We start from the raw sequence: 13,515 nt of genomic DNA, 5'->3' as shown, positions 1-13,515 counted from the left end.
AGGAAAAGAATTGTTCTTGGAGGCTGGCAATAAAATAAAACCTGGAAATGAGGCTTTGAAATTACCTTAATATTTGGCTTCTATGAGTCAATAAGATAACTTCCAGTCTAGTGTTGTATATTTTTATAACATACCCTTTGGTGAAAAGCAAAGCAGCTCTTTTCTTTGGTTGATTTTTAAAATGTATCTGTTTGTGATCATGAGCTCCAGGGCCTGCCTTCAGAGCTTGACAATGTGCTGATGGTTGTCAGCTTGGATAGAGGGTGCTCTGCGCCCCTGCAGCTGCGCATTGGCTAGGTTCTGTCTCCACCAGAAGCAAGCTTTGTTCCGTGTGGCCCTGCTGTCCGCGCACAGAGCAGCCTTTGATGGGCTGCCTTTGACGTGATTTGTTTACGGCAGCCAGAAATGCTTCCTGCATAATGAGAGCAGTTAATCATGGAAACTGGGCTATTCCTGTTTATGCACTTCTAGCAATCTTCTGTTGTAAATATTAAAAGGTAACGACAAAAGGATGAAAACCTTTTTAAAAAGGCGCAAATCAGTTAATCCATCAGATCATGTGATTGCTACTGATTACATGGATATCTTTAGGGAAGCAGAAAATGATTGCTGAACACATGCCTTGTGTTTTGATGATTGCATTAAAAGTCCCCCAGCGGGATGGCATTTATTGGCTCTCAGAGCTTTTCTTAGATTAAATTTCAGGCAGCCAGTACAAGGAGAAACATCATAACCTGTATCCAACAGCATATGTGCAGCTAAAGAGTAATCTTAATCAAGTCCTTCTAGGCTGTGCTAAATAAACGAGGGTTTTCAGCAAGACCCCAGACTTTTATTTTGAAGTGGAGTAGCAGCTGTTGGCTATTGCGGTGCAGAGCTGCAGCGAGGCCTGGGTCACACAGTGCTCCGGGTGTCTGCAGGCTGCAGGCCGAGCCCAGTGGCGCAGGCACTGAGCTGTACTTATTTGCTGTGCTATTTGACCTCTTGGTTTCAGAGAGCTCCCTGGACCATCTAATGGCTATGGGAGATGGTGAGTAAGATTTATTTTTCTTCTTTTGCTTCTGTTATACACTTCCTTTTAAGGTGACGATCATTTGCTGTGTAAGAAATATATTTCTCCCTAAAGAATGAAGGACACTTGTGTGTTTATGCGTGTGTGTACACTTGTGTGTACATTTATGCATGTGTGTGCATGTCATTTGACATCTTTTTTCACTTGATGTGTCTGTGTGGGATCTGGCAAGCATGAGGTGACAATTTACCTTGCAACCCAAGCAAGCTTCAGTCTTGGTGGTAGATATGAAGGGATATTGGAAGAAACGTGGAATATGTGCAGAAGCTTAGAGGAAGAACATTGCCTTTGGAGGAATGACAGATTTTGGCAGGAAGATTTGACTAGCTAGCTTGATATCCTTCCTGTTGTATTTGACACAAGTAGAATTCTGTGGAAATAAAATATTTAAAGAAGCAAAATGGCTTGCCATGGGCATTATTTTAATTCATATGATTGTTAATTGTCAGTGTCCCAACATTTTTCTAGAAAATATTTAGCCTTTTAAGATTATGCACAGGGTATAATTTGATTAAAAATTGATTTTGCCTGTGTTTTAGTTTGGTAAGGATAATTTTAAAAACACATTATTTCTATAATGCCTTATTAGGCATTATAGTTCTCCAAAGCACTTTTGTATACTTAATATATATTAACTCCTCAGGTGTGAACAACTCTGTGAAGTGTTCAGAGTGTTTTGATATTTCCATCTTACAGATTGGGAAACTGAGACCTGCTGAGACAATATGTCCCAGATCCAGGCACAGAAAGCAAACCAGTACCAAATCTAGGGTCCCAAATGTGCATTTGGTATTTTCCATTATAACACTTAATACTTGAGCTTTTTTCTTTTTTCATTACACCTTTTTTTGTTACGAGGCCTAGAGATATACTTTATAATCACATCAACATCACAGATGTGTATGAAGGGAAACCTGAGGTTCCTCAAAAATGTTTTGAGTGTTTTTTTGCCAGGTTCTTAAGGAAGACTGGTCCATATCTGGAGGTTTTAATTCTTAACAGTTTCAGCCTTCCTTTGACTATGTATGTAGTGAACTCTTCTAAGAAGTAATTCCCCTAGGGGCTATGAGAGATAGGATACAAATATATCAAAATGATGGTGTTGGTAGACAGTCATTTGAAATATTATGTACATTTAAATGGAAATCTGATAGAAAATTTGGTTTGGCATATCGTTATGATTTATTCCAAGAATTTATGTAACTATTTTATATGATCTTATGGAAATAAATGAGAAAATAATTTTTCAACTACCAATTTTTAAGACAAAAGCAGGATTAACAAATAAGTTCTCATATACTTAAGGGCATTGCCAAGTTTCTTCCTTTTTTAAAAAAAAAAACCAAACCTAATTTGTAGATAACCCTAAATGTTGCATTTGGTGTGGGCCATATCCAGATTTTATTTTATTTCTTAAACATTTTAGGTTCAATGGTTACAGTTTTATATTTACTTAGTTTTTCTTTTTTCAAATAATACATAACATTTGGACTGTTGAGGAATATATTAATTATTTTTTAAAAAGTAACCTCTGACAAAGATCAGAGGGTAACATTTCAGCTAATTCTCTTCTTTAAAAATATATACCTTTATAAAAAATTTAAACAATAAAGATATGTATATAGTGATAGGCTGTCTTGGGATTTATATAGTTCTTAACAGTTTGATATATACTCCTGCGTGTTAGTCTTTGTCACATCCAGTGCACATACACTATACCAGAATCATGTAAACATATAAAACATGAACATATAAAACAAATGGATTATACTGCCCCTACCTGATGTTTTTTGTTTATTTACGAACTTACAAACTTTGTTTATTTACGAATATACAAATGTCATTTCCCTTTCAAAATTCAAACAATGAAGGTAAAGCAAAAATCCCTTCAAAACCACCTTCAAGCCCCGAGCCCAGGTGTAAACAGAGGAGAACACTTTTATTAATACGTAGCATGTCTTTTTCTACCTGTTACTGTGCCTTTACATACATACTAAATATCAAAGTATATGGTTTTGCTTTGACTGTGTTTACGTAAATGATACCATTCTGAATGTAATTTTGCCATTTGCTGTGTTTACTCAATATGGGATGGAGCTTTTTAAAAAAATACCATCATGTGTTATTTCGCATCATTTTTTAAAACGGTTGCATAGTATTCTATAATATGGACATATCATAACCATTTTGTCTTCTATAGAAATTTGTTTACTATATATAATTTTTCTAAATGGTTCTGAAATAAGCACCTTTGTACAAACTACATGTGTTTGTGTATATACACACAGATATATTTCTTAAAATAGTCTGGACGTGGAATTTCTGAATCAAAGTTTTCATTTATTTTAGAATTGTGTTAGATATAGCTAATTTGCTCCAAAAGAGGCTTTACCACATACACTCCCACCAGTAGTGTCTGCTGTCCTACATTCTTTTCAGTTCTGGTTATTATTAAAATTTGTCTATCAGATGGTTGAAAAATATCTCACCCTTTATAAACATCTATGCTTTCTGATAAGATTGATCACCTTCATGTGTTTGGTTATTTATATTTCCTCTGACAAAGGAACTTTGTCAGCATTGTAGCCAACTTTTTGGTTGGTTGACCTTTTTTGTGGTTATTTATACTTGCTTTTTATATATTCCAGTTATTAATCTATTATCTATTGAATATGTTATGTAAGCTTAACTTCAAGACCATGTGAAAGATTTCATTAGCAGTTTTATTTCTAGGCAAACTTGGGTTTGTGAAGCACTATAATGGCTTTCACTTATGAATTGAGGGTGGGTTTGGGGGGCTTTTCAATTTAGTTGTCCTCACCCTTACCCATGAGTATTAAATCAAGTAGTCAGATAATCATGCAGTAGCTCTGGGCAATCAAACCAGATAGAGTTAAAAACCTGTAGGATTATTATGTGGTGCTGAGCCCTGCACTCTGCCTCAAAAAGCGGGCAAGAGGAATTTGGCCTTTTGTTGTTATGCTGCAGAGTGGCTGGAAAGAAATAAGGTTTTGTTGTAAATAGATTCTTTCTAAACTTTTAACATTTCAGCACAGTCTATTATTCCAAAAATGAGTCTTTAAAAATATATATAAAAGTGATGATATAACCATGGCTTTCTAGAGACCAGCCTTCTGGGACTACACCAAACTAATATATAACTTGGTATGTGTATATATATATATATATAACTTGATTTACAATTGTTTATAGAACAATAGCAATAAATTAGTACTAAATAGATCTCTCTTCTTCCATGCTGTTGAATATTCTTTGTGATACACTGGGATTGGGTAATTTAAATTAATGAAAGAAAGCAACCATTTGACTTACTGGCAAGAAGGCTAACTTTTCTTGTAGGGACATTGATAGAGGGAAAAGAAGTCTATAAGGTGAAAAAGTAAATTACAAGAGACAGAAGATTGGGCATTAGCAGTAATACAGGCAGTAAGTAGCAGGCACTAAGATTGAAAATAGACAATGACTAAAATAAAGCCACCCTATGGTACCTTCCTGCTGTAGCCATTGAAGGTGTTGTACAACCATCCTGTGTTTTAGGTCTGTGTTAAGGGCATCTAAGTGCATATACTGTACCTTTGAATAAATAGTGTCCTTCTAAGGCAGTCTCATTTAACAGGTGCAGGGGGTTGGGCACCAATAGTAACATATCCTCAAACCTGATGTTGCTAATAAACTTGAATCTTCAAGAAAAGGTTTACATGTTTTCTTTGTACATATAGAATAGTACAATTGATGTTCTTAAAGCTGCAGTAGGCTAAACTGTCTTGAAAATTTAAGTAGTTGAAATGACTAAATTTTGTAAAGGTTCTAAATAAACCTGATTCTGAGCCTCATTTATTATTTAGTTTGTTGTTATGGCTATTATGGCATGTGTTATTTAATTTCATTAATACCAAATAATGGTTTAAATTGTGATTGTCCCGTTACTTCATTGGACTGTTCAAAGTCTTGAATTTTTAAGGGACCCCTTTAAATAAAAGGGCAAAAGTCTTCAAATATATTTTTAACTAGTCAGTTATATCTACCTGGAAATTTCAAGATACTTTATCAATTATCATGGCCTCTATTAAACTTTGTATAGAACCGACTTTATTTCTTATAAATAAAATAGTTAACTAAGGTTGTGCTGCTGAGAATACTGCATCTTCATGTGAATATTAAAATATAGCCAGTTGTCTTATTTTTGAAGTCCTTGAATTTTCAATTTCTAATAATTTTACTAAATTTTTTCATTTTAGTTTAAATTGAAGATGTTTTAAATTTTTACTATTTGATTCTTTTACTTCTGAAAGCTTGTGATTTTCTTTAGCTCTGGGAAGTTTTCTCTTATTATTTTTTCGTAAGCTTTTCCCCTTTATTAGTTTAGTCTTTTCTTACCTAATTGTTATTCAGATATTGAACTTCCTGGGTTGATCCTCTGTCTTTTATGTTTTGTCTTCGCTTTCAAGTTTTATGTCTTTCTCTTATTCTATATTCTGGGAGATATCCTTGACTTTCTCACCCAATCCTCCTATTAAATTTTAACTTTGACAAACAAAAGTTTAAATGTGTCCAAGAACTTGCTTTTTCCTTTTTCCGTGGTTCCATTTCCACAAAATCCTGTGTGTGTGCACTCATGTGCACATTTGTGTGTAAAATGTTGTGTTCCCTGAATCGGGGATGGGAAAGAGTTTGATAAAACGATTCCGTAGATTTTCAGTTGCTCCTTGTGCTCATCCCTGTACTTTCTGGCTTAGAAATAGTCACTTCTCTGTTATTCTGCAAGGTAGATAAATTCTCTGCTGTTTTAGCTTCTGAGAATCACAAGTTGTGGCTTTACTGAGGTGTTAATGGTGTTATTCTTCAGTAGCTGTTAGTTCTTTTTTTTTTTTTTTTGACAGTTCAGAGCAAAGGGAATGTGCCTTCTTTTTTTGCATCTTTTAAGAATTCATTGTGATCTTTTAGATGCTGATTTCACGTATTCCACCCTCATCTTATTTTCTTTACCCTTTTGAGTTATATTATTGGGATTCCAGTGCAGGATTTTAAGCAAGGGAGTAAAGTGATTAAATTTATTATAATTTTTTAATGAAGCATTTCAGACATACCCAGAAATAGTATTATAATGAATTTCCATTACTACTTATCATCCAGTTTCAAGAAATTATCAATACATGACTAGTATTTATTCATCTAGATCCCTACCCCATCTTTTCCCAGCCCTGCTATCCTGCTGGACTAAGATGTGTGTGTATGTGCACATGGTACTCATCATGTATATCAAATAAAGTGTCTTTTAGAAAGACAGTTACAATACCATTGTCACACCTAAAAGTTTAACCCTTAGTGTCAAATAATGTGTTCACATTTTCTCAATTGTTTTATAAATATCTTTTTACAGTTTGTTTTGAATCAGTATTTGAAGAAAGTTCACCATTGCAATTGGTTGATATACCTCTTAAGGCTCTATTCATCTATAGGATTTATCTCACTTTTTTCTCCTCTTGCCATTTATTTAGTGAAGAAAAAAACATCTGTTAAATATTCTTCCTGCACACTAGATTTTTTTATTGTGTTGTGTGGTGCTTTTATATTTCTGCTTTTTAATGTTTATCTCCTGTATTTCCTCAAAATTGAAAATTTTTCTAATGGCTTGATCAGAATCAAGTCTAATTTATTAGAGTGGGGTTGGTACATATTTTCATGTGTGGTATTTTGGATTTCTGTCAGAAGGCATACACTGTCTGATTGTCTTTCTTTGTGATCCTAATATTGAGCAGTGGGTTTAGGTGTTATCAGCCTGATCTGTCCTTTATACAGTTCCCCCTCAGCCTTTCATTTAGTGATTTTGGCAGCTGTTGATCCAAATTATTTTTTAGAGGATTATATTGTCTACTTTGTGGTTTGGAAAGAAGTCAAAAATAGAAGCAAGGAGACGAGTTAAGAGGCTCTGGTAGTAGTATAGGCAGAGACAATACTGGTCTGGCCTTAGATTAGGAGTGGCAGCAGAGGTAAAGAGAAACAGTGGATTTAAGCACAAGAACTGTTGGTAGACGATCTCTGTGGGTCAGAGGAAAACTTGAGCACATTATGAGCCTGAGCAGCTGAGTAGATGGTGACGTTATTTACTGGGATTGGGGAGGACTTAGGGAGATCAGTTTTGGATGATGTTGGTGTTATGTGTCTATATGAAATTAGAGTGGCTTGGAGATACCCATGGGGGAGATACCTAGTAGGCAATTGGATATATAGGTCTGGAACTCAGAGATGGTCTAGGCTAGAGACAAACATTTGAGAGTTGTCAGCATATAGAAGGTATTTAAAACCGTTGAGAATGAATGAGGTCATTTAGAGAGTGTATAGTCTGGAGAGAAGGAGAATACTCAACATTTAATTGTTGGGTAGAGAAAGAACAGCCAACAGAAGAGACTTAGCTAGAGGGACCTGTGAGATTAGAGAAAAGCCAAGGAGAGCTTCCCGTTGTAAAAGCACAGTGTGGGAAGTGTAGACAGCTAAAATTTGAGTTTTCCAAGGTATCTGTGGTATAATAGTTTATAGGGATTAATGTTTCCTAATCTCAGTTTGTAATTTAGCTGTTAGATATAACCATAGTCACTGCTGGATATGCAAAAGTGTAAAACAGCTCAGAAATCCCAAGTCTTGTTGTTCATTGTTTTAATTAGAACAAGGAAGGATACAGCTTCAAGGGAAGAGAGGAACTTTGGTATAAGAAACTACTTAATGTGAATCAGAGCATATTTTGTGCATGAAAATTTATAGTGTTGGGGGTTCTTCTTACTGAACTGTTTGTTTCACTGAAGAAAATCCACATAAGATGTATTTTTTTTCTATGAGATGTGGTATAAATTTTGGCTTGCTCTTTTATTTGCCATGTAAAATGGTGCAGTTTATATGAATTTGAGAAGCAGAAGTTTCGGGTTTTGGAATACATGTACCCATAAAAGTGAAGTGGAGGCCAGGTGTGGTGGCTCATGCCTGTAATCCCTGCACTTTGGGAGGCCAAGAAGGGCAGATCACCTGAGGTCAGGAGTTTGAGACTATCCTGGCTAACATGGTGAAACCCCATCTCTACTAAAAAGACAAAATTAGCTGGCCATGGTGGTGCATGCCTGTAATCCCAGCTACTTAGGAGGCTGAAGCAGTGGAATCGCTTGAACTCGGGAGGCAAAGGTTGCAGTGAGCCAAGATCACACCATTGCACTCCAGCCTGGGTGTCAACAGCAAAACGCTGTCTCAAAAAAAAAAAAAAAAAAAAAAAAGTGAGGTGGAAAGTTTAAAAAGCCATTTCAATACATGTCTTTCCCGAAGTGAGAAAAAGAAAAAAAAGGACAAGGCGTGATTAATATAAATTCACAGACCCTTATCTGAAACCTTGGGGACCACTTGTGTTTTGGAATTCAGAATGTATTAGATTTTAGAAAATTAATAAGGTCATACCCCATGTATTATGTAACAGTTTCTGCTGGGCTTGGGGCAGCACCCTATAATCAAGCACATTAATGTTTTCTGGGTTTTTTTTTTTTTTGAGACAGGATCTCGCTCTGTTGCCCAGGCTGAAGTGCAGTGGCACGATCTTGGCTCACTACAGCCTCCACTTCCTGGGTTCAAGGGAGTCTCCTGCCTCAGCCTCCCAAGTAGCTGGGATTACAGGCATGCGCCACCATGCCTGGCTAATTTTTGTGTTTTTTGTAGAGATGAGGTTTCACCATGTTGGCCAGGCTGGTCTCAAACTGCTGGCCTCAAATGATCCACCTGCCTTGGCCTCCCAAAGTGCTGGGATTACAGACGTGAACCACCACGCCCAGCCATGTTTTTGCCATAAATGTATGTGAATTCATACTGAGTAGAATACACATAAATAGCCTCATATCAGTTCACATCATGTTTTGTTATAAACTGAGTTCAGATGAGTTTAATGCCACCAAATGAGTTTAAAGGACAAAACAAAAGTTGGGTTTTCAGAGCTTTTTGACTTTCAGGCATGCAGATAAGTCATTGTGGGCCTATAGTGTCTCAGTGCTTGCTAGGGGCAGTTTCCAAGTGTTACTTGAAGGCAACAAAAAGTAAAACCTTATCTTACTTGGTCTTCTTTTTCCTTCTCTTCTCTTTCTGCCTGTTTGTCCCCTTCTCCCTTCTTGTACTCCTTTCTTCCTCCAGTCTCTCCCTCCTCTTTTTCCTTTTATCGCTTCCTCCATCCACCTCCTCTTCCCCTCCATCTCTTCCATTGTTCTCCATTTCCTCTTCCTGTATTTCATCTCTTCTCCCTCTCCTGCCTCCTCCATTTCCATCTATTCCTACTTCATTTCCATCTCTTCCTTCTCTATTTCCATCTCTTCCTTTTCTCCATTTTCTTTCCTTCTTTCCCATCTCCATTATATAGAAAACCACTGCAGCCTGCTCACTTTAATAATTTCTATCCTTCAATATATTTTAATATGCTTATCTTGTTCAGTTTCTGCACCCAATCATACCAGTCTCTTTTCGAAACTTTGGAGCAAGAACAAAAGTGTCAATGTCAACACAGTTGTAATTTGTAATTTGCTTTTTGTGTTTAATTCTTTTGTTTATTCAGTAAATATTTTAGCACCTACTATATGTATCCTAAATGGTATCTTCTGATTTGTCTTTCAATTCACTAATGATCCCTTGAGTTGTGTCTAAGCTACTGTTATGCATGCCCACTGAATTTAAATTTCAGTTACTATATTTTTATTTGTAGAAATTGCATTTGGTTATTTTAAAAATCTATGTCACTTTTTATAATTTTTCAATTCCCAAAGTCAAGTTTGCTCAGTTATTGTATAGTCCGTGTCTGATAACTCTAGGATTTTAAGTGGGTCTTTTCCTATTGTCTGTTTCTTTTTATACTGTTCTTGGCTCATGGTTTCTTGTTTCCTGTTGTACCTGGTGCCTTTTGGGAAATTATTTGTGGGAATAATTTGAGGCCAGACACCTTCTTCCAGGGAAATTTTGCATTTTGTTTGGCTGTTGGTTGGGAGTACTACCAGTCTGAGCCCACAGAGTTTAAGGTCTTGAGTGTCTGGACCACCCAAGCAGTTGACCTTAATGAAGCACTCTATTTGATTCATTTCTCTGTTATTCTCTTTCAAGAAGAGCTTGAAAGGAATTGACTATAGGAAAATAAGATCTTACTTATGATTTACTTTAACCTCGAGGGTATAGTTGTTTGGTATACCAGCTTTTGGTGGGAAGAGTCCCTGTTAGACTGCATCTAATGTGGGTTTTGAATTCTGTTCCCTTTGCCCCACAAGGCCTTCAGAATAGAAGTTCCACTGTACTGGTTTTATCCTTGTATTTTTTACTATATTATAAAATATTTATTGCTTTTATTACGTATAAAAATTTGTACATTATTTAGTGTGTATCATTGTTTGTGTTTGTAGTATTACTTTAAATAACTTAGTAATGCTTTCACTGGAGACTGAAAGTCTCCATACTGTGAAATGTGTGCCGTTCTAGATATTGTTCCACATGTTGAAGATATAACAGGGGCAAAGTTGACAAAAGTTTTTAATCCCACAGCTCATATATTTCAGTAGCAGGACACAGATAAGCAAAATAAGTAAAATATATAGATGATAAGTGCTAGGAAAAAATAACACAGGCAGGGATACATCAGAGTACCAGGGTGTTGGGAAGTTTGTGATTTTAGTATCCAGAGAAAACTTCGTTGAGAAGGCAGCAGATGAATAAAGACATGAAGATGGTGAGTGAACAGTATGGATGTGGATGAAAAAAGCATTCTAGGCAGAAGAAGCAAGGCAAAGGCCCTTCCATGAATCATAGGAGGGAGGCTAGGCTGGTGGGGGGATTAGAGAGAAAGAAGTAGGAGATAAGGTTGGAGAGACCTGTGTGACCGTTAAGATCTTAGAGTTCTGGTAGACCTTTTTATGTAGTCATAGGAGGATTTTGAACAGTGATGTGATATGACTTTGTTTAACCCAGGATGCCATGTTGAGAATAAACTTTAGGGGACAAGGTAAGCAGCAGGAAGAGTTAGTTGACTGTGACAGTTATTCCTAGACTGTTCTAGGTAATGGGGTTGCAGCATGAACAAGACAGTTTCTTCTCCTTAAGAAGCTTCCAATCCACATATAAAAATCAGTGTCTATTATTTCAGTAAGTGATAGCTGCTAGGAAGAAAATAATTGAGGCTTGTTTTGATATTTCATAATTATTTAGAAAAAAATTTAAGCCCAGAATATTTATAACCTTTTACAAATGTTTAACAAAAATTTTAAATTTTAGGGCTAGTGATAATGAATTAGTTTTATGAATTCTTTTAGCTGATAGTAATAAAAACCATAACCTTATTGGAAGTGGGTAAAATTTTATTTCTTCCTATGTTTATAGATTTATTTTTCCTTTTTAGTTTTTCAGTTTTTGTTTTATATATATGAAGCTGTGTTACTGGGTACATAAATATTCAGGGTTCTGATTTTTTTCCCATGGAATAACCGCTTTCTCATTATTAAACATCTCTCTTTATCTCCAGTAATGCTTTTTCAAGCTGCTTTGTTTGAAATTAGTGTAGCTACACCAGCTTTCTTTTGATTTGTGTTTTCCTTTAGTCTGTCTTTCCCTAACCTTTTTGTGACCTTATAGGTAAAAATATATCTCATTTAAGCAACCTATTTTTAAAAATTCAGCCTGGGTCTTTCACTTTTACTAGTTCATTTATATTTAAGAGAATTACTGATATCCTTGGTTTTATATTTACTATTTTATTTTCTGTCGTATCCACTTGTTTTATTTTTCTTTTTGTATCTCTTCTTTTCAGTTAATCAGATATTTTAAATTTATTTTCATTTTCTTCTATGTGTATACTTACTCTTTTTTTTTTGGAGACGGAATCTTGCTCTGTTGCCCAGGCTGGAATGCAGTGGTGCGATCTCAGCTCACTGCAACCTCCACCTCCCAGGTTCACGCCATTCTCCTGCCTCAGCCTCCTGAGTAGCTGGGGCTACAGGCGCCCACCACCACGCCTGGCTAATTTTTTGTATTTTTAGTAGAGACGGGTTTCACCGTGTTAGCCAGGATGGTCTCAATCTCCTGACCTCGTCACCCACCTGCCTCGGCCTCCCAAAGTGCTGGGATTACAGGCGTGAGCCACCGCGCCCGGCCTACTTACTCTTCTTTTAGTAGTTAGCCTAGAGCAGAGATTGGCAAACTGTTGCTTGCGGATCAAAACCATCTGCCCTCCTGTTTTTGTATATAAAATTTTATTGAAGCACAACTGCACTCGTTTGTTTACATATTGTGTGTATATAACTGCTTTGGTGCTATAATGTCATAATTGAGTAGTTGCATGGAAAGGCCGTATGTGTATGGTTTACAAAGCCTAAAATATTTGCTGTGTGGTCCTTTATAGAAAAAGAATGCCATCCCCTCCCCTAGGGGAGTGATTCTTAAACTCAATCATGCATCAGAATGACTGGGAGGGCTTGTATGTTAATACATAGATTACTCTAGAGTTTCTGATTCAGTAGGTTTGGGTTGGGGCCCAGGAATTTGCATTTTTAACAAATTGCCAGGTGATGCTCAGCTGCTGGTATAGGGGCCACATTTTGAGGACTGGTGCCATAGATATTACTATGCATCTTTGACTTATAATCTAAAATAAATTATTAATCTAAAATCGAATTATATATAGATATAATCTAAAATAATCTAAAATAAATTATTGTGTTTACTACTTCCTCAGTAAGGCTCAAATCTTTAGAAACCTTTGACTTTGTTTGCTTACCTTTTAGTAGTACCATTTTATAATAACCTCATACTAGAACAGCCCATGTCTTGTCGGTAGTAGAATGGATATTAATAAATTGTGGTACTTTCACACAGTAGAAAACTATCAGCAATGAAGATGAATCTTCCAAACATTATCTTCCAACATTGAGTAAAAAGAAGCTAGATACCAGAATACATATTGTATGATTCATTTTATATAATGTTCAAAAATGAACAAAACCAAGTGTTAGAATTCGAGACTAGTTAGCTTTGGTAGGAAATGTAGACTTTTAGGAGTCTCGAGGGTACTTACAGGATGCTGGTAATAATCTGTGGATCTGGATACTGGTTATACTGGCATGATCATTTTGTGAAAATTAATTAGCTGTGTACTTATGATTTGTATACTTTGCTGTATTTTGATAAAAACTTTAAAAATTAATTTCCCAGTAGTTTGAGAAAAGAGTTAATTTTTTTTTTAATGGTAGGGATATATTTACTCTTCTCAATTCTTGTGTGTGTGTAGGAACAGAATACTGTTTCCATGGGAACTTCTGGCTGCTCTGTGTTTCAGTGCTTAACTTTCTGTAGATTTGTATGTCTGCTCTTTCTTAGCTGCATTTTTTTTAACATAACAGTAGCAAAGAAGTTTATTTGGAATTGTATTAGTG

General features: G+C 35.9%; 1 protein-coding gene across 38 annotated transcripts in view; it reads left to right on the top strand.

Annotated features, from left to right (window-relative positions):
- Positions 1 to 13,515, top strand: part of CLASP2 (cytoplasmic linker associated protein 2) — a 221,943-nt gene that overhangs the window by 58,020 nt on the left and 150,408 nt on the right. For 2 of the 38 annotated variants that reach the window (XM_057301654.2, XM_057301651.2), the window contains exon 1: positions 676 to 1,030. The exons of 27 other annotated variants lie outside the window; for them this stretch is intronic. In XM_057301654.2, coding sequence (XP_057157637.1) covers positions 1,015 to 1,030 — 16 coding nt within the window. In that variant the 5' untranslated portion in view covers positions 676 to 1,014. Of the gene's footprint in view, positions 1 to 665; positions 1,031 to 13,515 lie in introns of those variants that run through there. 9 more of the 38 variants (XM_057301652.2, XM_057301649.2, XM_057301653.2 and 6 more) reach the window with 5 other exon arrangements.

The sequence above is a fragment of the Pan paniscus genome, chromosome 2 (genome assembly GCF_029289425.2).
Source record: "Pan paniscus chromosome 2, NHGRI_mPanPan1-v2.0_pri, whole genome shotgun sequence".
NCBI lineage: Eukaryota > Metazoa > Chordata > Mammalia > Primates > Hominidae > Pan > Pan paniscus.
This window is presented reverse-complemented; position numbering and strand designations above follow the sequence as displayed.